The sequence below is a fragment of the Dipodomys spectabilis genome, unplaced genomic scaffold, assembly GCF_019054845.1.
Source record: "Dipodomys spectabilis isolate Male_0828 unplaced genomic scaffold, ASM1905484v1 ptg000147l, whole genome shotgun sequence".
Lineage (NCBI taxonomy): Eukaryota > Metazoa > Chordata > Mammalia > Rodentia > Heteromyidae > Dipodomys > Dipodomys spectabilis.
The window spans coordinates 17,007,006-17,031,533 of NW_024870824.1; the positions used below are offsets into that span (position 1 = coordinate 17,007,006).

Genomic DNA, 24,528 nt, shown 5'->3' on the forward strand with positions numbered 1-24,528 from the left:
CACCCCTCCACCTCAGGTTCACCAGACTGCAGCCGCCACGGGGCCAGGAGGCATCCTGTCCAAGGGCCATGCTGCTTTGCCTAGGTGAACCGTCTGTTACCTACTCCCTCTGCCAGGCAACAGGCCATGTAGTGGTGCTGCAAATGAGCCAGAAATAAACCTTGCCTGGCTTGCCCCTCTAAGGTCCACAGCCTGGTGGTGGCCTCTTGCCAGTCAGAGTCATGCCCATCAATACTATGTGTTATGGACAATTTCTGGGAGCCTGTAGGACCCACCCCCAACAGAGAACTCTAGTCTTGTGGAGGAGTCAATCTGTCACTGATTGGCGAAAGACCAGTATGGGCTGAGGAGAACAAGACTCAACTGAGTTTTAGAGAGGGCCTCTGGGTTCAGAGGGCTGAGCACTCTGGGAGAGGAGGTCCTCAGCAGTAGAGGGTGTGTATGTGTGTGCATTCATACATGCAGGCGTATGCATCTATGTATATGCATGTCTGCCTGTGTGTGTAACAGGTTGTGGTGGCAGGAGTCTCTGGATCCTAGCCTAACCCTGGGTAGGTGAGCTGCAGAGAGTCAAGAGGGTAAAGAGGGACAGCCAGTCCAGCCCTGCCCAGGGCAGTGTTGTGGGGCGATCCCAGCTCGCTAGGCCAGGGGCTGCTCAGAAACGATGTTCTCTGCACCACAACAGATGGACTAGCAGTCTGCAACCTCGTTTTTCACAGTCACCACTCCTGGTGTAACAAAACACATGCTCCACAGTGATAGAATCTGAACGTTTAAGCAAATTAAAACATGTTTATTTATATTCCTTTAAAAATATCTCCCTATATAATAAAAGGAAGTACATTTTCATCTCACACTTTTCTTAAATCAGTACACATCTTCATTTCACTTCTGTCTTGACGTGAGACCAGAAGAAATACTGAGAGGAGGAAGGAAGAGAGAGCAGAGGGGAGGATGGGAGAAACAGAAACAGGGTATTTGCTATGTGGATTCCTAAATTGTTATTGTGCCCAAACCCCTGGAATTCAGGGGAGGGACTAGCCCATCGTGTTTGGTCATTCCACTCCTCTCACTTATCTGGTCACAAAATTGGGGCTTCAAAGAGTAGGGTGATGGATGTACGCAACACCCTCTAAGGCCAGGTGCTGGTGGCTCTTTTTTTGGTGTAATCCTAGATACTTGGGAAGCTGAGATCTGAGGATCACAGTTCTAAGCTCGACCACGTAGAAAGTCCAAAAAGATTCTTTTTTTTTGGGGGGGGGGTCTGGTCGTGGGGCCTGAACTCTGGGCTTGGGTGCTGTCCCTCAGCTCTTCAGCTCAAGGCTAGCACTCTACCACTTGAGCTACAACGCCACTTCCAGCTTTTTTCTTTTTGCTTATGTGGTGCTGAGGTATCGAACCCAGGGCCTCAGGCATGCAAGGCAAGTGCTCTACCACTGAGCCACCTTCCCAGCCCCCCCAAAAGATTCTTATCCCCAATTAACCAGCAAAAAGCCAGAAGCAGAGCTGTGGCCCAAGTGGTAGAGCACCAGCCTTGAGCAGAAAAGCTAAGGGACAGTGCCTAGGTCCTAAGTTCAAGCCCCAGGACTTGTGTGTGGGCATGTGTGCATGCACACACATGTACACACACACACACACACACACACACACACAACTCCTTCAGAAACTGCTATAGTTTACTTGCTTCCTGAGGCTGATGCTGGGGAAAGGGAACAGAGAGGTATGTAATAGTCCAGCCCAAGTGGGGTCATATTCCTAGAATCCACGTGCAATGTTTTTGTCTTGCTCCCTGGGCCTCAGTTCCCTCCTCTCAAAAAATCCTTTGCATACCACCTTCCCAGTAAGGGTACTCCCTCCCCTCCTCTTCCAGCTGCGGCCAGTCTTGGGAAATCTGAACCCCTGCTCACCCTACCCTATTGGGCTGTTCTGTAGGAGGCACAGGCCCTGGAGGAGGGGGTGGGCTGGTGCCCCTCGGCCTCCTCAGGAGTCCCTGGCTTCTGTCTCTTTTCAGGTACAGTCTGTGGCCCTGTTGTCTGGATTCCCCAGGCCCACAGATTCCGTGTTTGGTGTAACCTTCACTCCTTGGGGACTGTTTCCTCAAGTGTAAAATGATGCACAAATCTGTCTTCTCAGTCTATTGGGAAGAAGTAAGACAGTTATTCGATATAGAAGTCCACTGTAATGCACACAGAAAGGCTTCCTAGATGTAGCCGTCTTCTCTTCACATTCATGGGCAGCCCTGGGTCCTATGTGGGCAGCAGATGAAGAAGGTTCCTTATTCTTGGGTCTGGGTGGTCAAGCTTGCAGGGAGGAGCAGCTAGACAGGGTTGGGGGAAAAGGCAGGGCCTTTATCCCAGTCCATGCTGGGGTTTGAATCCTCCCTGCCTTTCAATCTCCAGCAGTCAGACTTACCCTCACTTCTTCCTTTGCCAGTACTGACCATCTCCATGACTACTGTCCAAACTAGGACATGTTGAGAGGGAAGGGACACCATTCAAAACACATGTGCCCATCCCCGAGATAGTGTTCAGTCCCAGTAAGCCAATGCACACACTTGCTGTAGCTCCTCATTTCCCATCCTAGCTGCAGGCTCATGGAGTACCTCAGAACTTTCTGAGAGGTCAATTATGCTCTTACTGGTTGGTTGGCCATTGGACAGATGTGAAATTATAACCTTCCCCAAATTGTACTGCTAGTAGAAAAGAGACTAATGCTGACAAAGTCACGAAGCATCACAGAAATATGGTGGCCCTTGCCTGTCCCTTCCTCTCACCTGATCCTTCCAGTTTCATCATCAACATCCCAAGCAAAGGAGTGTTGAGGGCTGCTAATAACCTGAGAGGCCCATGAAGCTTGACTGTTCCTAGTGTCACCCGCTGGCTGCGCAACCTTAAGTAAGTTACCTGAACTTTCTGTCCTTCAATTTCCCAACACCTCTCTTCTGAGGTTGGGAAAATAAGACACCTCATCAGGAACATTTTGTTTTATTTTTAATATATTATCTTGAATTATATTACTTTATATTTACTTTGCCAGTATCAGCCTTGAACTTGAGCCTCAGATTCTTAGTTTGCTTGCTCAGGACTAGTGCTCTACTACTTAAGTCACACCTCCGGTCTTGCTTTTTGCTAGTAGTTCTGGAGATGGAGTCTGAGGACTTTTCTGTCCAGGCTGGCCTTGAACCACTATCCTCCAGATCACAGTCTTGTAGGAAGCTATGATTATAGGCATGAGCCACAGATGCCAGGCTCTGGAACCATTTTGAGTCCTTGGCAAATACAGATTGGACCATGGGATGAATATTTGGCTTGATGCCGTGCGCACCTCACAGTCAGTCTACCAAGGTTAGTTGAGTGATTCTATGGTCCAGGCCCGGTGCTAGTTGTTTTCTATGCTCCATTTCCCTGGTTTCCTCACATCTCTGTAAAGGAAGTGACAGTGTTACTCCCATTTTCCAGATAAAGGAAGAAAGAAAGAAAGGAGGGCAAAGAGATGTTGGGGCCCAAAGCAGAGCTATTCGTGTCCATTCGCACCCCCTGCCTCCCTCTTTTCTCAACTAAGGACAGGGAAGCCCAGAGAGGGCATGTCACTTGCCCAAGGTCAGCCAGGAGGTGGCTGAGGCCCTGGGTTTCCGTAGCGCGCACCCCTCCCCGCGCCCAGGCCCCTCCAATCCGCAGCTCTGCGTGCACGGGGGCGCGCGCATCCCCTCGCTGGCTGCCGTCTGTCCATCATCGGGTCTGTCTGGGTGACTCCCCAGCCTCAGGCGCTGCGCAGAGAGGCAGGGGCGTTCTTCCCCGCGCCCGCCGGCGCCCCACGCCCGCAGCCGCGGGACGGCAGCGCGTGCGCCCGCGCCCACCCCAGCCGGCGCGCGGGAGGCCGGGCGCACGGAGTCCTCGCGCCTGGCTTGCAGGCTGCGCTCGCGTCCGCTCCGGCTCCGGCTCGCGCCAGCACCGCCCTCCAGGATGAAGAAGCTGCAGGGCGCTCACCTCCGCAAGGTAGGCGCGAGGGCGGGGCGCGAAGGCCGGCGCGGGGCTGCCCCCACCGAGGCCCGCCAGTGCCTGGCGGGGACCGGGCGCGGGGCTCCGGGAGGCCAAATGGAGCTAGGTTACAGGGAGGGGCGGGGTCGTGGTCTTCCCTTCTTGCCTCGCCACCCGGGGGTGGGATGTGTCCGGGCTGGGGAGCCGGTGTTCACCGGGCCCAGCCCTGCGAACAGGTGTCCACGGCCTCGATCAATCGTTGGGGGTCCACCCGCCTCTCCTCTCCCCTCCTTGCCTGCTCCCCCCAGGGGCTGACTGCGGGGTGGGACTGTTGGAAGCTGAGCACCAGCCTCCAGTCGGACTCCTATTGGGGAGGAGAGGGGGATATGGACACCAAGGACCCTCACCTGCGTCCCCTCAGGACCTCCTTTCCCTGGCGGCCTGTCCTTCCCTGTGAGCCCCCAGGCCGAATCCCCCCAGCTCTCCCTTTGCAAGGCTGACAGCAGGTAGAGATAGAAACTGGATTCCCAATCTCAGCCTCTCCCCTCCTGGTGCCAGTGAGACTGCGCCTCCCAGACAAGTTGCTGTGGAGAGAAGAGAGAGTTTTCTGGCTTTTGATTTAAAAGAACCTACCTTAGCCAAGGAACGCCCGATGACTGTTTTTGCACCAGGCCCCTTAGGCTGGTGACTTTGGGCTAGTTCATTCCCTAACCATCCCCAGTGTGGACATACCAAAGCCCCTCCCCCACTGGGGTTGGGAGCAGGAATGCTAGGGGTGTGGATGGAAGGGGCAGGTGGGTGTGAGGAGACTTTGAAAGGGCCTCTCCCTCCCCCCCCCCCCCACAAACACATAAACACACACACAAGCTCTCTGTTTTCAAGGCATGGAACCACTGGGGGTAAGTTAGTCTTTTTTTACTGGCTGGCATTAGTGACTTCTTGGGGCCATTTGTGTGTCCTCTTGGATCCTGTCTCTATTTTTTCCACTGGTCTCTTCCCTTTTACTCCCTCCCCAAGAGAGCCCCTGCCCCTCTCTGACAGAGAGCACACATTATATAAATAGTGTTAGGAAACTCTTGCTGGGTGCTAGCTGGGAGCTTAGCTGGCCTTATCTCATTTAGTCTCCAATGACTCTGAGGCCTTAGATCCTACCATCACATTTTTTTTTGGGGGGGGGGTCCGGTCCTGGGGCCTGAACTCTGGGCCTGGGCGCTGTCCCTCAGCTCTTCAGATCAAGGCTAGCGCTCTACCACTTGAGCCACAGCGCCACTTCCGGCTTTTTTCTTTTTGCCTATGTGGTGCTGAGGAATCGAACCCAGGGCCTCATGCATGCAAGGCAAGCGCTCTACCACTGAGCCACCTTCCCAGCCCCCTACCATCACATTTTATAGATAGGGCAACTGAGGCACAGAGGGCCAAGGCTCTCTAAGGCTCTCTGTTTCACTGGAGGTGAGCTAGAAAACTAGAACCAACCAGTTAGTGCTAGGGACATTTCAAAGGATATGGAGCCCTAATCTTGCTCTGCCCTTAACTTGCTGTTTGACCTTGGGCTCATGCTTTTTTCCCTGAAACTGTTTTCTTGTCTACACAATGATGAAGTTGAATTCCAGATTCCTATTGTCTTTCTGTCGTGAAGAAGGTGCAAGAGCCTTGGCTTGGCCAATCCTGCCTCCCCCAGTCCCTGGGGGTGGGGGGGACTCCATGTATTGCTCAGGTGTATGTTCCTGCATGCTCCTAGAGTGTGGGTGAGGGGGGAGTTGGGAGCAAGGACTCCCACTCAAGTGGAAATGTGAAGTACTCAGATAGCTTGAACCCTACCCAATAATTTGATTGCTGTTATCTGTCGCCCAAAAAGCCCCATCTTCACTGTCAGCCTCCTGAGATTTACTCCATGATGGAGTAGGGTGGAGCTCCAGATCGGTGTCTGATTGGCTCAGCTTTGGAGGACCCCATTCCCTTTACTCTGGGGCCCAAGCAAGCTTTCCTCTGATTGGGGGAGGAGGGGGACAAGCTGGCAGCATCCTGCTCTTAGAACTCTTGTCGTCATGGAAACAGAGCTGAGGACCGCTTTGTGAGCGTGGAAAGGGCAGCTTCTTTGGAGGGATCAGAAGAACCTCATTACCAGGACCTCCTGCCAGCTGTCCTGAATGAGGCTGGAGGGTCTTCAGATGACAGGCCTGCCTTGACACGGGTGTCAGAGCCAGTGTCAGCTGCCACATCCCTCCTAGCACTGGCCTCGGAGTCAGAGGTTCCGGAAGGCTGATGCTCTGCCACCTTAGGGAAAGAGAGGGTCCAGGTAAATGTGGAGCTGCTGCCACCCCTACACAAGTAAGGCCCAGACCACAGCAAACAACCACCAGTCTAGTTCATGTGTGTCTCGACCTTTGGGCCTAGTGACTCTCAAAGCAGTTTTTGTTGTCACAGTCACCTATAATCATGTCACCACTGCCCACAGATAAGATCACCACTGTGGTCACCATGGTCACTGAGAGGGAATGCATCATGGTTGTCCCAATACTGCCACCTGATCCCAACTCTGCTGGGATCACCCCAACTCAGCAGATACCTCCAATCCTGTGACTCTTGCACCATCCCTTCTCTTCTGCCTGTGAAGAGAGCCCAGGGAAAAGTCTCTACCACTAAGCTACACCAGTCCCACTCTCCCCACCTTGAACCCAGCACTGCTGTGACTGTCTAGAGCCACAGTTCCCCAAGTATGTACATCCTAGCATGCTTGCTCCTTGAGACCCATATCTTACGTAAAATTGAGACTACTGCATTCTAACCCTGTGTGGATAGTCACTGTGAGTATAGGTTCATGAAAGGATCTGACAAGTTTGTTAGCAAAGCAGCATATGTGTGTATATGTGTGTGTGCATGCACACATGCATGTGCACACACATATACATACACACATATGCTGGTATTGGGGCTTGAACTCGGGGCCTGGGCTCTGTCCCTTGGCTCTTTTGCTCAAGGCTGGCACTTTATCGCTTTAGTCACAGCTCACTTCCAGCTTTATATTGCTTAATTGAAGATAAAAAAAAAAAGTCTCACAGACTTTCATGCTCAGACTAGCTTCAAGCCTCAATCCTCAGATCTCAGCCTCCCAAATAGGTAGGATTACAGGCATGAGCCACTGATGCCCAGCAAAACATATTTCACTGGTGTTAACCCAGTTTTTCCAAAGCTTCTTTGACTTAAACATCCTTTTCCCACAGAATACCCATGATGTTAAAGGATGTTTCAATAACATTATTGAAAACTATGATCAGTATAATGCCCTTATTGTCCGGATAGGGAAACTGAGGCGTAAAAGACTCCTAAAGTTATGCAGTGTATTAGCACAGACCTTGAACTGGAATAGCCATCCTCTGACTCCCAAGCCAGTGGTGGTGTGGTTTTCCTACTGGCATTTCTTCACAGGAGTGGGAGAGGTCCCTTCTCCTTTCTGAAGACCTTGGAGAATACTAACTGACCTTCACATTTCCACTTTTCTCTGCCTTAGGGTATGAATTTCAGAGGCAGTCAGGCAGAGTGTGGTCGCCCCTTTAGCCTGACCCATTCCTGGGTCACTTGCTGTAACTGTCCCTGAATTTTAGGTGGTCCTCCTCATGTTGCTGGGCTTCCTTCCATGTGCCAAGCTTGGGAAACCATACACATGTCAACTGGTATCTCTTTAGGCTAGGATCCCATGTGGCTGGACCTGGGCCTCATCCTCTAGCCCCTGCTAGAAGGGCAAATGCCCAGTGGAGCTTTCCACCCACTCACAGAAGGGGACATTCATTAAGAACAGCTGGCCTCCATTCCCTTCTACATTTATCTTTCTTCTAGTGACAGCAAGATTAGGGCTTTCTGAAACAGATCAGGGCTTAAGAATGTTTTTCCTGCTCATGAAGCAGAATCTATGGTCATCAACAGGACCCCTTGAGTCACAGGGCATAAGTCTAAGCCTTCCTCCCCTTGGAGAGTTGGGGTTCTGTCAACTTCTTTGCTTCCTATGCTAAGAGTACTGGGCTTCTCCCCCCACCCCATAACCTGTTTTCTTGAACACCTTCCAGTTTGGCCATCTGCCCTTTGGACATGTTCTACACTGTGTCTTTCTTACAATTAAGTGCCCAGAATGGAGACAAAACTCCAGCTCAGTGGCTGAAGATAGCCATTATCACGTCTTGGTGAGTTCCCCCAGGAGCTAACCAGCTCTTTGAGCCTCAGATTTCCTCATGCTTAGCATGGAGCTTTGATAAGTATTTAGCTCATAGACTTGAGAATGAAATCGTGCAATGTGAATAAAATATTTAATGCAGTGAGCCATTACTGATCATCATCAAAATATAGCCAGCCATTCTTGGTTTAGCCCTGTGAGCTCAGATGAGACCAGGAAGTGTTGTCAGTGCTAGAGCACCCTGCTGCTCCCTAAGATCCTTGCTCAGGGCCACATGAGCCTGACTGGGAGCACTTAACTATCTGAACCCTCAAAGCCTCTCCATTCATCCCTGTCCAAGTTCATATTTTTGGCTAGAAGCCCCAGTTCCAGCTTGGCTTCCTCCTCCTCCCTCTCTACTTTGGTCTCTGTCTGTCTGTCTGTGTCTGCCTGTCTGTCTGTCTTTTATGCTAGTACTAGAGCTTGAACTCAGGGCCAGGGCATTGTCCCTTAGCTTTTTCATTCCAGGCTAGTGTTCTACCACTTGTGCCACAACTCCACTTTCAGCATTTTGATAGGTAACTAAAGGTAAAAGTCTCACAGACCATCCAGCACAGCCTGGCTTTGAGCTATGATCCTCATATCTCAGCCTCATGAGTAGCTAGGATTATTTATGGGAGCCACCAGTACTTGGCTCATTTTGGTCTCTTTTACTGGCAGCCTGTCACCCCAGACCTGCTGATGACCCCCAGTGACCAGGGTGATGTGGATCTGGATGTGGACTTTGCTGCAGACCGGGGGAACTGGACGGGCAAGCTGGACTTCCTGCTCTCCTGCATCGGCTATTGTGTGGGCCTGGGGAATGTGTGGCGGTTCCCTTACCGAGCCTACACCAACGGAGGAGGTGTGGGCCTGAGGTCCTGAGGGGTGTCTGGGGTGGTGGGCCAAGGCCCTGGGGTGGAATGAGCCTTTGGGTAGCCTCAGCCATTTGACCTTGGGCTGTGAGGATGGAACTTCCTCTGCCTTATCCTTTTCTATTACCCAGGCCCCTTCTTCCTCCTCTTATCCCCAGGACTGATGTCTACATGGGTTTCTCCCTGAAGCTCCATACTCCCTGGGCTGCATGAGGTGGGCAGAAGAAGCTGCCTGTGCTTGGAGATAAAGGGTTCTGTCTGCCTGTCAATAATCACCATGCTTCTAATATTCTTCCATCCCTTCCTCCAGAGCCGTGCTCCATCAATCATTCCCTCTCTTGGATCTGCACCATTTCCTTCTCCCCTACTTTTCATTCAGATTGCATACATGAGATTGCTCCCATCTTACAAAAACTTCCTATTATCCCAGCTTCTCCATCAAGTTGCTGTTCCGAGATCCATTCACAATAGCTAGGGTTGAATGCTTTCCACCTACAGGCCTGCAGCTTGGTGCCTGCCTCATTAAACTGGATGACAGCTCTCCCAGAGAGACACCAGACAAATGCTGAAGCAGCCCGGGTCTGAGGGGGCCAAGTTCTCCGTCCAAAGTCATAGGGGATGGAGCTGGTATTCCACGGCATACTGCTTTCTCATGGGCTCCCTGGACTTCTAATTGTCTATTAAATATGTTCCAAGATGGATATTAATCAAGTGAGAGAAATCCAGATAAAACTAGACAAAGCAAAATAAATACATTTGTAAGACAAGGGATGGGAGATTGAGACTCTGGGGACTCCCCATATCCACGGCTGCCCCTCTTCTCTCCTCCTAACTTCTTTACCCTTCCCAGGGTTTTAAACCCACTTGTCTCTGAGACACGCAGTCTTCCTCATGGATGCCTCTGCTGTGACTTTGTCAGGATTTCAGAGAAATTACTGAGAATGTCTCTGGTTGGCCTGGTTTGGGGGACATAGAGGAGGTGCAGGAGAAAGGGGCAGGGGGTTAGCTAGGATGAATGAAGCCCCTCCACAGCCCATGGTGGGCAGCTCTCTGAAGGAGGTGGCTTCCTTATAGGAAGAAAAGGGAAAAGGATATAGGGTCCCCCAAACCACAGGAGGGAGCCAGGAAAGAGACACACAGGGAGCCCAGGCTCTGAAAGCATTGATTTTGTATTGAGAAGTTTTCTCTCTCCAGTAGGAAATGCTTTCTTCCTCTCCTTCATTTACTCTTTCCTTCATCCACTCACTCCCTCATTTACTTACTCACTCAAAAAGCATCTCTTCTTTTAATCCAGCTCTGTGCTGGGCACCAGGGCTAGTTAGCTATCGAGTAAATCCCTGCCAGCCCTCTCAGTCCTCAGTGACCTGCAGGTTCACGGTTCCATCTCCTGGCGAGTAATGGCTATAGGGGGAAGTGGGCCAGAGCTTGGCTTTGGAGGGAAGCTAACCCACCCGAGTCCCTCTCAACCTTCTCTCCTCCTTGCAGGCGCCTTCCTTGTACCCTACTTCCTCATGCTGGCCATCTGCGGCATCCCCCTCTTCTTCCTTGAGCTCTCCTTGGGCCAGTTTTCCAGCCTGGGGCCACTGGCTGTCTGGAAAATCAGCCCCCTCTTCAAAGGTGAGGCCTCATCACCCCCCACCACCCCTGCTCCAGGCAGAGAAGAAAGTGGAAGCCTAGAGAGATGATGGTTCTCCCCCCACCAGGTGCCGGCGCAGCCATGCTGCTCATTGTAGGCCTGGTGGCCATCTACTACAACATGATCATCGCCTACGTCCTCTTCTACCTCTTCGCCTCCCTCACCAGCGACCTGCCCTGGGAGCACTGTGGTAACTGGTGGAACACAGAGCGCTGCCTGGAGCACAGGGGCCCCAAGGGTGGCAATGGCACACTGCCCCTCAACTTCACCAGCACTGTCAGCCCCAGCGAGGAGTATTGGAGGTCAGACAGCTGGACCTGCATGGCCAGCGGGGCCCTTCTGCCACCCCTGAGGGTGGGCAGGGAGAGGGTAGGGAGACACTGGCATCCCCAAGGAGCTAGGAGCACTCTGAAGAGAGTCTAGGTGTAAGAGTTGGGGAGAACTCTGAGTTCTAATCTCAGCTTCTCGCCTCACCGGATGTGTGATCATGAATAATTTATTTGACTTCTCTTGCTTTGTCTTTAAAACAGGGACACAGGGACTCGCTATTTCAGCAAGTTGTTGTTGGGAAGATTATGGGAAAGGATAGGTACCAATTGTGCAGTCCAGTGTGTGATAGCAAGTGCTCAATAAATGCCAGCAACAATAATGATGCTGAAAAGAAAGCAGTAGCCAAGCGCCAGTGGCTCATGCCTGCCATCCTAGCCACGCAAGAGGCTGAGATCTGAGAATCACTGTTCAAAGCCAGCCTGGCCAGGAAATTCTGTGACACACTTATCTCCAATTAATCTCTGGAAAATTGGAAGTAGAGCTGTGGCTCAAAATAGTAGAGCACTAGCCTTGAGCAGAAACTCAGGGACAGTATCCAGTCCCTGAGTTCAAGCCCCACCATTGGGGATGTTGGGGGAGGGGGTGGAATGTGGCAATAGTGACATTTTAGAGTCAATTTCCTCCTCTAACAATATTTGTGTGTGGAGGCGGGGGAGGCGGGGGAGGGAATAGCGCTCTGGCTTTTTGTGTTAATTAGAGATAAGAGTCTGTTCAGGTTGGCTTCAAACTGGGATTCTCATTTTGGCCTCCTGAGTAGCTAGGATTACAGGCATGAGCTTGTAATCCCTCTCCCCCTCCCTCCCTCCTTCCCTCCCTCTCTCCCTCCCTTCCTCCCTCCCTCCCTCCCTTCCTGAGTCTCACTATGTAGCCCAGAATGGCATAGAAGCCTTGACTTCCTGAGTCTAAGATTACAGTTGTGCACCACACTTGATTCATCCATTCTTTGGTTTTTAATTAGCATACAGTAGTTTTAAAAGGGGGAGTTCATTCCGACATTTTCACACATGTACAGATGTATTTCAATCAATATCAACTCCCAGTCACTCTCCTTTACTCCCTCCCTTCTTAAAACAATCCCATCAGGTTTCATTGTTCTATTTTCCTACATGCAAACTACTTTGACCATATTCATCCTCATATACCCCTCCTTGTTAGCACCCACTCCCCCAACACTGACTATTTTAATTTCTTGGCATTCATATTTTTAATGCGTATTAAACTTGCACCTGCTAGGCATCAGTGGCTCATGCCTATAATCCTAGTTACTCAAGAGGCTAAAATCTGAGGATTGTGGTTTTAAGCCAGTCCTGGCAGAAAAGTCTGTGAGGCACTCATTTCTAATTAACCAGTAAAAATCTGGAAGTGGAGCTGTGGCTCAAGTGGTACAGTCTAGCTTTGAGCTCAAAAACTCAAGGGCAGCACATAGGCCCTGTATTCAATCCAGGACTGGCACTGGTGCACAGGTGTGGGTGCACACACACACGCATGTACACACATACAAGCAAATAATAAAAATAAAAATATATTTCACCATGGCATTTCAGATATGCACATAATTGTATTTTACTCAGAGAACATTCTTTTCTTTTTAATTTTTAATTGTTATTATAAAGCTGATGTACAGAGGGGTTGCAGTTTTATAAATAATTTAAAGAGTACATTTCTTTTTAGACACTGACACCCCTTCCCTGATTCTCTCCCAGTTTTCTCCTCTCATCCCCTTGTATAGTTGTATAGTTCATTTCAACATAGTATCCAGTGAGCACCATTACTGCATTTGTTCACTCTTTGTGAACAATTCTGTGCCTCCCCTTCTATTCCCAAAGATAAAAAAAACACTGAATGCTTTATCTTCCCCCCCATATTGATCATCAGAGACATAGATGACACATACATTCTCTCTTTCTCTCTCTCTCTCTCACACACACACACACACACACACACATACACACACACACACACACACACACACACACACACACACACACACACATGCTAATGATCTTGGGTTAGTCTAGGAGAGATGAGACTAAAGGATTGTTGTCAGATTTACACCCAGTGTCCTTAACACAGCCATCACTCCAGTGCCAGGAACATCGGGAGCCTTGGGAATGGCAGAAGGACATGGAGGTTCATCAGCCATTCTCGGTGCCCCACTGTTCCAGTGGGAAAACAAGGCCCAGAGTCTTGCTCCATAGGGGCAGTGTGAACACTAGGTACTCTCAACTCCCAACCCTGTTCTGGAACATTCTGGAATAGTCTAGCTCCTGGGTAGGAACCACTGGCTGGCCAGAGAACAGATCACATATTCCCTTCCTTCTCCTGCAAAGGGCTGTTCTGTGGGATTTCTCCCAAAAGGGCCTATGTCTTGAGCTGTCCTTGCTTCAAGTCTGCAGGGACTGTGTAGTTCATAACTGTATTCATTTCAAAGCCATCCAGAAGATGGCCTGGCCTACTGAAGAGTGTCTGACTCTCGGGAGCATGGACTGGGGTGCAAAGCACAAAGCCAAAGAACTCATTGCAAACCGGCCGCTGGTGGCTCACGCCTGTAATCCTAGCTACTCAGGAGGCTGAGATCTGAGGATCATGGTTCAAAGCCAGCCTGGGCAGGAAAGTCCGTGAGACTCTTCTCTCCAATAAACCACTAGAAAACTGGAAGTGGCACTGTGGCTCAAGTGGTAGAGCACTGGCCTTGAGCTGATGAGCGCAGGGACAGTGCCCAGGCCCAGAGTTCAAGTCCCAAGACCGACCAAAAACAAACAAACAAAAAAAAACCCCTCACTGCAGATGCTAGAGGTCACTGTGGCAACACCACAGCTCCTGGTGGGCAGGGAATAGATGGCACTGCCAAGAGCTCTGGCCAGGAGGGTGTTTATAGAAGGTTGAGGACTCTACAAGGAAGAGGAAAATAGGGAGAGCCGTTATCACTTAAGACCAATGGTGGAGGCAGGGGTGAGGAATGGGGACCTTGGAAAAGGGGCTATCTTGAAGAAACTAGGACTCATAAGAGCAGACTAATGGCTAAGCTTCTGATAGTGTCAACATGCATGTGTGTACATGTATGTGCACATGTCCGTGTATGTATGTACACGTGTGTATATGTTCATGCATGCAGACATCCAGACCCCTCATTCCCCCTGCAGTTTGATTGGCCAGCATGGAAGCACAGAAGTTGGGGAGTTAGGTGAGGGTTAGTAGAGGACTCGGCAGCCAACTCCAGGACTCACAGCCTGTCAGAGAAGGAAAGGGTCATATGGAATACAGCCAGTGAGGCCTGGGAGGCTGGACATGGCTTTGTCCCATGACTGTGGAGCATGGCGGGTGGCTAGAGGGCACTGGGACCTCTGTCTCCCACAGCCGCTACGTCCTGCACATCCAGGGCAGCCAAGGCATCGGCAGGCCCGGGGAGATCCGCTGGAACCTCTGCCTCTGCCTGTTGCTGGCCTGGGTCATCGTGTTCCTCTGCATCCTCAAGGGAGTGAAGTCCTCGGGCAAGGTGAGGCCTGGGAAGTCCGGAGGCCTGAGGCCTGGCTGGGAAGAGGCTCTGTTCAGAGTGACAGCATGCTCTGCTTGGCTGGGCCTGAATCATGTGGCCACCCATGCAGCTGGGCCTGGAGTGAATGCAGGGAGCGTTTGTGTACTGTTATCTGGAGGAGGCAGACTAGATGTGAGAGAGACAAGGCCACTGGTGACCCCTGGAGATGACAAGGAGGTGGGCAGGTCAATGGGGCTATTCCAGGACATGTTGATGTTTCATTTAGCCATTTATAAATTAGAACTTGACCTTGCTGGGGGAGTGGTGGTGTCCTCGAGGAGCATGAACTATTAAAAGACCAAAATGACAGGGTGGAAAGTATTTAGAAAGAGGGGGGGAGTGGTCAGGGTCATGACTGAGGCAGTGAGGATGTTGAGACTCTGTTGGTTTGGAGGCCGGCAACTGGGTTAGAGGAGGTTAAATGTCTGACAGCCATGGGGAGTGGTGTGCAGGGGAGGCTTTTGTCAGCCATGCTGGTGGCCTGCATCACCAGGGCAGTGGAGACAGATCTGGGATGCCATAGGAAACTGAGCACCAGCACTTTGCTAGTTAGGTGGGTGGTAATCAGGACAGAGGGAAGAAGATCATCCTGAATGGCAGCTGGCTCCTGGCTCGGGCCACTTAAAGGCCAGGGAGGCGCGTCTCTAAGCGGAAGGAGTGGGGTAAAGAGCTCTTGTTTTACGCCCCATTTCTTGTCTCTCAGGTGGTGTATTTCACAGCCACATTCCCCTACCTCATTCTGCTCATGCTGCTGGTTCGCGGGGTGACTCTTCCAGGGGCCTGGAAGGGCATCCAGTTCTATCTCACCCCCCAGTTCCACCACCTGCTGTCTTCCAAGGTAACGCCTCATGGTGCTGGGGCTTGGAGGGTGGGGTCAGGTCTAGTTCAAGGAGTGGGAAGAGGTGGCAGAAAGCCCCCAGCAGTAGATACTGTCCCAGGCCCTTCCTATGGGCCTGGGTCCTTGTCATTATTATTCTGTGTGTGTGTGTGTGTGTGTGTGTGTGTGTGTGTGTGTGTGTGTGTGCACGTGTGCATGCTGCACACACTACTACTGGGGTTTAAACTCAGAAACTTGGGCTCTTGATGGGCTTTTTCACTCTTAGGGCTGATGCTCTACCCTTTGAGCCACAGCCCACTTCCAGCATTTTTATGGTTAATTGGAGATATAGATCTCAGCCTCCTGAATAGCTAGGAGTATAGCCAGACACCTGGCTAGGAACTTTTTGTTGTTATTTTCTTTCTCTCTCCCTCCCTCTCTCCCTTCCTCTCTCCCTCCCTCTCTCCCTCCCTCCCTCCCTTCCTCACTTCCTTCTTCCCTCCCTTCCTTCTTCTCTTCCTTCCTTCCATCCTTCCTTCCTTCCTTCCTTCCTTCCTTCCTTCCTTCCTTCCTTCCTTCCTTCCTTCCTTCTTTGCTTCTTTCTGTTTCATTTTCTCTCTTCCTTTCTTCCTCTCTCTCTCTCCTTTCCCCCCCTTCTCTTTTATTTATTGTTTGCTGGTTGTGGGACCTGAACTCTGGGTCTGTGTGCTGTCCCTCAACTCTTCAGCTCAAGGCTAGTGCTCTACCACCTGAGCTACAGTGCCACTTCTGGCTTTTTCTGCTTATATGGTGATGAGGAATCGAGCCCAGGGCCTCATGCGTGGGAGGCAAGCACTCTACCACTGAGCCCTCTCATTTTTTTTTTTTAAGCCTAGGGCTCAAACTCAGGGCTTCATACTCTTGCTTGGCTTTTTTGCCAAGTACTCTACTATTTGAGCCATACCTTTATTTATTTGTTTGTTTTTGTTTATTATTAATCTTAAATATCCTATGAAGTAGACACAATTCCTCCCATTTTGTAAACAATGAAACTGAAGTTCACAGGGGTTAATGACAAGCTTAAGGTCCCACAGCTAGGGAATGACAGGACTGGGATTCCCTTCCTATCTGTCCGACTTCAAATCCAAGAACAGCAGCTGTGCATAAAAATGAGAGCAGTATGGCCCTGACAGCTGTCATTTGTCATTTGTCATTTATTGACCAGTGACTCTGATCTTCTCTGGCATACGTTGTAACAGTTGACCCTTACCATTTCTCCCTGTGAGGCAGACACTACTCGGCTCCCATCGTCACAGAGGAGGGACCTGCGGTCCAGAGATGTGGCTTGCTCCAGCCATAGAGCTAGAAAGTGATGAAGATGGGGCCCAGCCCAAGTTCCCTTGATTCCAGGCAGGAAGTAGAGGGGTCCCATGGGCTTATTATCTATTAGAAACTTGACATTAGGTGCTACTTCCGTTAGGACTGGATCAAGCTTAGAGCTGCTAGATCCTAAGTGGGAAAGAGACTCAGAGAGGGAGGAGCTTGCTCGTGAGCATGCAGTGTGAGTGCTGGGCAGGGTTTGCTCCTGGCTGGAGCTTGTGAACCTCATTCTTCCCACATGGTACCCAGACCTGTCACCTAGCCTAGCCCCACCTTCTTGCATCTCCCTGGCCCTCTGTGCTCTTTCTCCCTCTTTCCCTGGTACAGGTGTGGATCGAAGCAGCCCTGCAGATCTTCTATTCCCTAGGTGTGGGCTTCGGGGGTCTCCTCACCTTTGCCTCCTACAACACATTTCACCAGAACATATACAGGTCAGTGTCCACATTGCCCAAAGCCTGTACCAAGTCCATGAAGACAGTGGCTGGACAGGAAGGCCTCATGGGTGGCGAATGTGGCTGGCTCACGTTGCTCTGTGTGCCTGGATTCTCCTGGCAGAGACACCTTCATTGTCACTCTGGGCAACGCCATCACCAGTATCCTGGCTGGCTTCGCCATCTTCTCCGTGCTGGGCTACATGTCTCAGGAGCTGGGTGTGCCTGTCGATCAAGTAGCCAAAGCAGGTGGGCAGCAGGTGGGGGGAAGGGGTATCAGGCACAGTGGGGGCTGGGCCAGGAGCATACACATGGACCAATAAGATGTGGATGGCTGGGTCCTGTGTGTGTGTGTGTGTGTGTGTGTGTGTGTGTGTGTGTGTGTGTACACATGCATGTGCATGTGAAAGGACATGTCTTGATTGCTGAGTGTCCTCATGCAAAGGAGTAAGTGTGGAGGGTGTGTGAGAGTACACTCTGCATCTGGAGGTAAGCTTCTGTCTTACTTTTCATGCCTTGTTTGTCCAAAGGAGTCACATCCTGGTTGAGATGTCTCTGAGCAATTGAATCAAGGGTTACAGTGATCTTGTGAATCATTGTGTCTTGTGCCAATGGATGTGTGTAAGTATGTGTGCAAATGATTGTGTACAGACATATTTTGATGAGGTTTTATAGTCATATCCTGTTTATTCATGAGCCCATTGTTAAGTCATTCAATCTGCCAACTTACATTTCTTTTACCCATTCATCTAGTGTGTCAATTTATGTTTCTTTTTTGTGCCAGTAGTAGGGCTTGAACTCAGGGTCTGGATGTTGTCCCTTAGCTTTTTCACTCAAGACGGTGCTCTACCACTTGAGCCACAGCTTCATTCTAGCTTTTTTTTGTAGTTAATTAAAAAGTCTCACAGATTTTCCTGCCCAGGCTGGCTTTGAACTGGGATCCTCAGATCTCAGCCGCCTGAGTAGCTAGGCATGAGCCTACGCATGAGCCACTGATACCCAGCAGCTCGTATTTATTGAGCACCTACAATGTGCTAGCCTACTTCCTGGGAGCTAAGAATGTGTCAAAAGAGTATGCTTAGTAGATGTCTCTGGGTTTGGCTAAATGAGTGTGCCCAAATAAGTGCAAGTGGCCATGTGCATTTGAGTGTGTCTATGGGGCCTGCTGCATGCCCCAAGCTGCTGACCCTGGGTGCCCTTGGCCCAGGCCCTGGCCTGGCCTTTGTCGTCTACCCGCAGGCAATGACCATGCTGCCTCTGTCACCTTTCTGGTCCTTCCTCTTCTTCTTCATGCTCCTGACTCTTGGCTTGGACAGCCAGGTAAGTCTTGTCAACTGGAGTGGGTGGAAGTGGACCGTCACGTCGGGGTAGCACAGAGCTCTGACCCCTACGAGCTTCCCTCCTCACAGTTCGCCTTTCTGGAGACAATTGTGACAGCAGTGACAGATGAGTTCCCCTACTACCTGCGGCCCAAGAAGGCAGTGTTCTCGGGTCTCATCTGTGTGGCCATGTACCTGATGGGGCTGATTCTCACCACTGATGTGAGTTCTCACGGGACACCAGGCTGGGTGGGCAGGGCCATTGCTCATTGCAGCTTCTCTAACAGGCAGATCCATCACCAAACCACCTGTGTCTTCCTCTGGGTGAGGAGCCTGTTCCACCCCAAGTCCTGTCTCCCAAAGGAGACAGTTTGATCTTTTTCATGGTCAAATCCTAGCTTTGAAAGGTTAATGTGGCAAGCCACTGGTGACTCACCCTTGTTATCTAGCTACTCAGCAGACTGAGATCTGAGAACCATAGTTCAAAGCCACCCTGGGCAGGAAAGTCCGCAAGACTCTTAACCGCCAATTAACCACCCCAAAGCCCAAAGTAGAGCTGTGGCACAAGTGGTAGAGTGCCAGCCTTGAGTGAAAAAGCTAAGGGACAATGCCCAGGCTCAGTTCAAGCAAGCCCCAGTACCAGCACAAAAGAGAGAAAGGGCGGGGGAAGAAAGGAAGGTGAATTTGAAAGACCTGGATTCATACTTCACTCCTGCCCTTGCTGAGTGGCCCCAGACAGGGGGCTTCCCTTCCTGAACCTGTCTTTCCTCATCAGCAAATGGGGGTCCCAGCAGGGCAGGCTGTGGATAGCCAGGTAGACAGTTTCCCACTGTCCCCATCTCTCCCTCCTGCCAGCCTGGCTGCTTCCTGCTCAGCAAGGCTGGGCAACTTAGGGCTGTGCCTTGTGTTCCAGGGGGGCATGTACTGGCTGGTTCTCCTGGATGACTACAGTGCTAGCTTCGGCCTCATGGTAGTGGTGATTACCACGTGTCTCGCTGTCACCCGGGTGTATGGTGAGAAGTTCTCTGGAGTGGGAGAGTAGGGTCTGCCTGGAACTCCTGTGCCTGGGTGCCTGGCCTAAGAACCAGGGCTCTGGGTGGGGTCAGCTGAGTTGGGAGAGGGGCTGCTGAGAGGTGGGGCTTGCAGGTGGGGCCATTTGTCCTCCTCTCTCCTGTGCAGGCATCCAGAGGTTCTGCAGAGACATCCACATGATGCTAGGCTTCAAGCCGGGCCTCTACTTCAGGGCCTGCTGGCTGTTCCTGTCTCCAGCCACTCTCCTGGTAACCAGAGGGGGAGGGAGGATTGCTGGCCGGGGTCTCCAGGCTAAGAGTGTCCATTTCCTCTGTTGGGTTACGCTAGCCCAGAGTGGTGGCTCCTCAGGGTGGTGAGGTGGACATGGGGTTCCTAGCCCACACTGCCCCTGTGGAGGGCTCAATTTTTGCACCTGTGGCAGGCCTTTCCCTACCCATGGCTGACAGAGTCAGAGGGGCTTTCCTAGGCCTCAGGACTGGACCTTGATGCTAGGCTGTCCCAGTCCTAGAGCAGGATGGTTCCAGGACAGGCCATCTTGGGAATTATTGTGTTGCAGAGCTGGGTTGCCACAGGCCTCGGTCATTGATGAGCTTGTAGCTGAGCTAGCTCAGGCCTTGCAAAGTTTCCAGAGATGGACCATATTAGGTTCTGGGATAGCCTGGGTCACATTCTGGGCTAGGTACTCGCAGGCCATCAGGCAGCTCAGACCCAGGCTCTAACACCCACAACATGTGATGCTGGAGTCCCCGCTCCGCAGGCCCTGCTGGTGTACAGCATCGTCAAGTACCAGCCCTCCGAGTATGGCAGCTACCGCTTCCCTGCCTGGGCCGAGCTGCTGGGCATCCTGATGGGTCTGCTGTCCTGCCTCATGATCCCAGCGGGCATGCTGCTGGCTGTGCTACGAGAGGAGGGCTCGCTCTGGGAGGTGAGTCTGCCTGCCCTGCCCACCTGCGGCTGGAACTGGAGGAGGAAATACCTGCCCCACATCTTCTCCAGGAAAGAAGGAAAGAAAGAAAGAAAGAAGAAAGGAGGGAGAGAGGGAGGGAGGGGAGGAAGGAAGGGAGAGAGAGAGAGAGAAAGAAAGAGAGAGAAAGAAAAAGAGGGGCTGGGAAGGTGGCTCAGTGGTAGAGCGCTTGCCTTGCATGCCTGAGGCCCTGGGTTTGATTCCTCAGCACCATATGAAGATACCTTTATCCGCCCCCCCAAAAAAAAGAAAGAAAAAGAGAAAGAAAGGGGGAGGGAAGAAGGAAGGAAGGAAGGAAGGAAGGAAGGAAAGAGAGAAAGAGAAAGTGCCCAGGAACCCTTGTGTGTGTCTCCCAGGTGCCTGAGGTAGGATGTCGGGGTGAGCAGGTCCAAGCCATTTGACACAGCAGTCACGATCCTCAAAAGATGGGAGTGGTGTCACTTTGGGGACCAGTATCGGTGCTGTGTGACCCACAGCAAGCTTCTATTCCTCTCTGAGCCTCAGGGCACCCTCTGTGTACTGAGCCTTCCCTTCAGCGGTGGTTGTGCACCCCTCTGGTGCCAGAAGCTATCATCAGGAATGGAATGTAAAGACCCTGATGTGGGCCAACACACCCATCAGAGGATACTGGATCCAGCTGGACCTGGCTCGTGAGAGCCATTTGTTCAGTAGTCAGGAAGGCTGTGGGCTGGCTGTTGTTGAAATTGGCAATTGTAGGAGTAGTCACTGAAACTGGCCACAGAGCACCTGCCCTTCTGTACAGCTTGTTTACCAGCACACTGCTCCCACCTACCTGCCCATATAACTGCCTTTCTCCCCTCTGTGCCTCTACCCAAGGCTCAGTGCCCTACCGCTATGGAAATCTCCACAGGGTAGCTGGAGTCCAGCCATAGCTCTGCCTCCAGCTGCTGTGTGACTTTGGGTAAAGGCCTTTCCTTCTCTGAACCTCAGGATCTCACCCACACCGATGAGAGCACATACCTCCCTTGGGAACCAGCTGGCTCAGGGGAGAAAACAGAGGCCCCTCAAGCCTTGTCAGGAGCCTCTGGAGCCATGGGCTCAGCCTTTTAGCTCTCCTCTCATTCTGCTTCAGAAGGCCCAGGCAGGGAGGGGTGGCCTGCGGGAGCCCCAGCCAGGGCAGGCAGCACTGTGGAAAACTACTGCCTTCGGAGGCCCAGGTTCTAGTGCTGACCCACTGGGTCCGGAGCCTGGTTCTGCCATTTGTCGGCCGCATGAATGATTCTTGGTTTTCTCTATTTTTATTTTTATTTGTTTTTGTTGTTGTTGTTTTGGTGTGCTGGTAATGGGGCATGAACTCAGGGTCTTGAGCTCTCAATTAGCTTTTGCATCGAGGCTGGTGCTCTACCACTTGAGCCATACCTTTGCTTTAGGCTTTTTGCTTGTTAATGGGAGATAAGAGTCTCAAAGAATTTTCTGCCCAGGCTGGCTTCAACTTGCGATCCTCAGATCTCAGTCTCCTGAGTAGCTAGAATTATAGACAGGAGCCACCAGCTCCTGGCCCATCTTTAAAATAAGGAGAGTGAATCCCACATACAGGACTACTGTGAGGAGAAATGGAACTTAGCAATGTAGTTGCCATTAGGGAGAAGAAAGAGCATTTGAAAACTTCACAGTAAGGTCAGAGCTGGGCACCAGTGACACATCTGTAATCCTACCTACTCAGGAGGCTGAGGTCTGAGGATTGCAGTTCAAAGTCAGCCTTGGACAGTCCATGAAACTCTTATCTCCAATTAACCACCAGAAAACCAGAAGTGGCACTGTGGCTCAAAGTGGTAGAGCACTCGCCTTGAGCAAAAGAGCTCAGGGACAGTGACCAATTCCTGAGTTCAAGGCCCACAGCTGACCAAAATAATAATAATAATAATAATAGCAATAATATCAGAGATTGCTCAGGTTCACCAAGTCCACCACTTGCCACATACATGACCTTGTCTAACTTCAATAATCTTCAGTGGACTTTTATATCATATCTGTGAGATGGGAGGGACTTACTTCTCATCTGGATACTGTAAAGATTAGATGAGCCCCTATGTAGCACAGAGCTAGCACATGCTGAGTGCTCTGATCTAGACCGAGGGTTCCCCCAGAGGGAGATTTTTCCCTCAAGGATGCATTTAGCAATGTCCACAGATATGATTTGTTATCATGGAGAGGATGCAGGTAGAGGCTAAATATCTCTCAGTGGGCCTTTTGTTTGTTTTTGCCAGTCCTGGGGCTTGAACTCAGGGTCTGGGTACTGTCCCTGAGCTTCTTTTAGCACAAGTCTAGCATTTTACCACTTGAGCCACAGTGCCCCTTCTGGCCTTTTCTATTTATATGGTACTGAGGAATTGAACCCAGGGCTTCATGCAGGCTAGGCAAGCACTCTACCACCAAGCCACATTTCCAGCCCTCAGTGTTTGTTATGACAAACAATAAACAGATAGTGGTGGTAAGTTACATACTTAGAAAACACACAGAAAGCAGGGGGCGGGGAGGAGTGATGGAGGGATGGCATTTTGGCCAGGGCAGTCAGATAGATCTGGCAAAATGGACATAGCAAGCCATATAGAGGTCCTCACAGCGGGGAATGGGTGGAAAGGCCCCAGGCAGGAAGGGCTGTCCTGTTGGAAGGCAGCAAGGAGGCTGGTATCAGTGGCGCAGAGTGAATAGTACATGAGTGGCTGGGGCTGAGGTCAAGGAGGTAGAGTGGAGACACGTCACAGAGGCCACGGTAAACACTGGAGAAAAGCCATGGGCACGTTTCTGAGCAGCAGGGTTCCCAGCTCTTAATACGTGTAAATGCTGTGAAGATGGAGTCATGCCCAGCCAAGGCCAGGGTCATTACCCTCACCTCCCTTGGCATCTGCAGTCAGTGGGCTTCACACCCTGGCAAGCACCTCCCTGTCTCAGGGATGTAAAATGGTTCTCCTGGAGGCCCAGGGACAGGTCGGAGAAAGCCACAGGTCTGGAACGCACAAGCTTAGTCATCCGCTTAGTCAGCTCTCTCCCTGGAAACTGGGGCTTGGAGGGGGGAAAGGGCAGAGGCAGAGATCAGACTGGTGTTTGGGAAGGCCAGCAGCAAGCTTGCCCCATGCTCCCAGTTCACGGCTCTTTCCTGAGAATCCCAGCTCTCTTGAACGTAATATTCAAAGGAAAAGGCATGGAGACCCTTGTCCTGACACCGGAGTCTCTCTGGAAGTAGTAGAGTCTCCTTCACCCGCTTTCCCCTGGATTGCTGCAAGAACTCAGCCAGGTGGTGCCAGCAGCTCCTTGCTGACCATGAGAAGCACTCACCAGCCTCTGTCCTTGCTCTTCTGCAGCGGCTCCAGCAGGCCAGTCGGCCAGCCATAGACTGGGGCCCATCGCTGGAAGAGAACCGGACCGGCATGTACGTGGCCACGCTGGCCGGGAGCCAGTCCCCAAAGCCGCTGATGGTGCACATGCGCAAGTATGGGGGCATCACCAGCTTCGAGAACACAGCCATCGAGGTGGACCGAGAGATCGCCGAGGAGGAGGAGTCCATGATGTGAGGCAGAAAGGTGGACAGGTGGCCCTGCCAGCGTCCACAAGGGGTGGCCAAGCCTGCTGAGATTCTGAGAGACTGTGGAAGGCTGCCACAGTGATGCTTCTGGAACTCCTGTCTGGTCCCTTACAACATATAAACACACACACACACACACACACACACACACACACACACACACACACACACACACACACACACACACACACACCACCAACCTTCAACCTTCAACGCTTCAACCTTCCCTTTGCAGTTACACATGTTGAAGTTGGGGGAGGGGGGCAGAGAGAATCTGACCCCCATCAGCTCCCCTTCCTTTGGAGCATCAGTCACACATGGTCATGTCTCTTCATGGTTCAGACCCCCTTCTCTGCTCAGAAGCTGTCTTCACACTCTGTCATAAGACCTGAACCTGGGGTTCAAGGAAGTAAGAGGCTCTGAGGGGTTTCTAAGGCTCTGGGCCAAGGGTGGGTCAATTAAGTAGGGAGAAAGATCCCTGGGAGGGGGAGGGTTGGGGAGAGAAGAGGTAGGGACTAGGAACCTG

General features: G+C 51.5%; 1 protein-coding gene across 1 annotated transcript; it reads left to right on the plus strand.

The window, feature by feature from the left end:
* Positions 1-3,962: 3,962 nt before the first annotated feature.
* Slc6a7 (solute carrier family 6 member 7) lies at positions 3,963-23,991 on the plus strand. Its single transcript, XM_042692138.1, has 14 exons — positions 3,963-3,995; positions 8,842-9,025; positions 10,521-10,652; positions 10,739-10,973; positions 14,359-14,497; positions 15,240-15,374; positions 17,040-17,143; positions 17,268-17,392; positions 18,351-18,463; positions 18,553-18,684; positions 19,376-19,475; positions 19,642-19,742; positions 20,252-20,419; positions 23,782-23,991. Exons 1-14 carry the CDS (start codon positions 3,963-3,965, stop codon positions 23,989-23,991), a joined length of 1,911 nt encoding a protein of 636 aa, XP_042548072.1.
* The last annotated feature ends 537 nt before the right edge of the window (positions 23,992-24,528 follow it).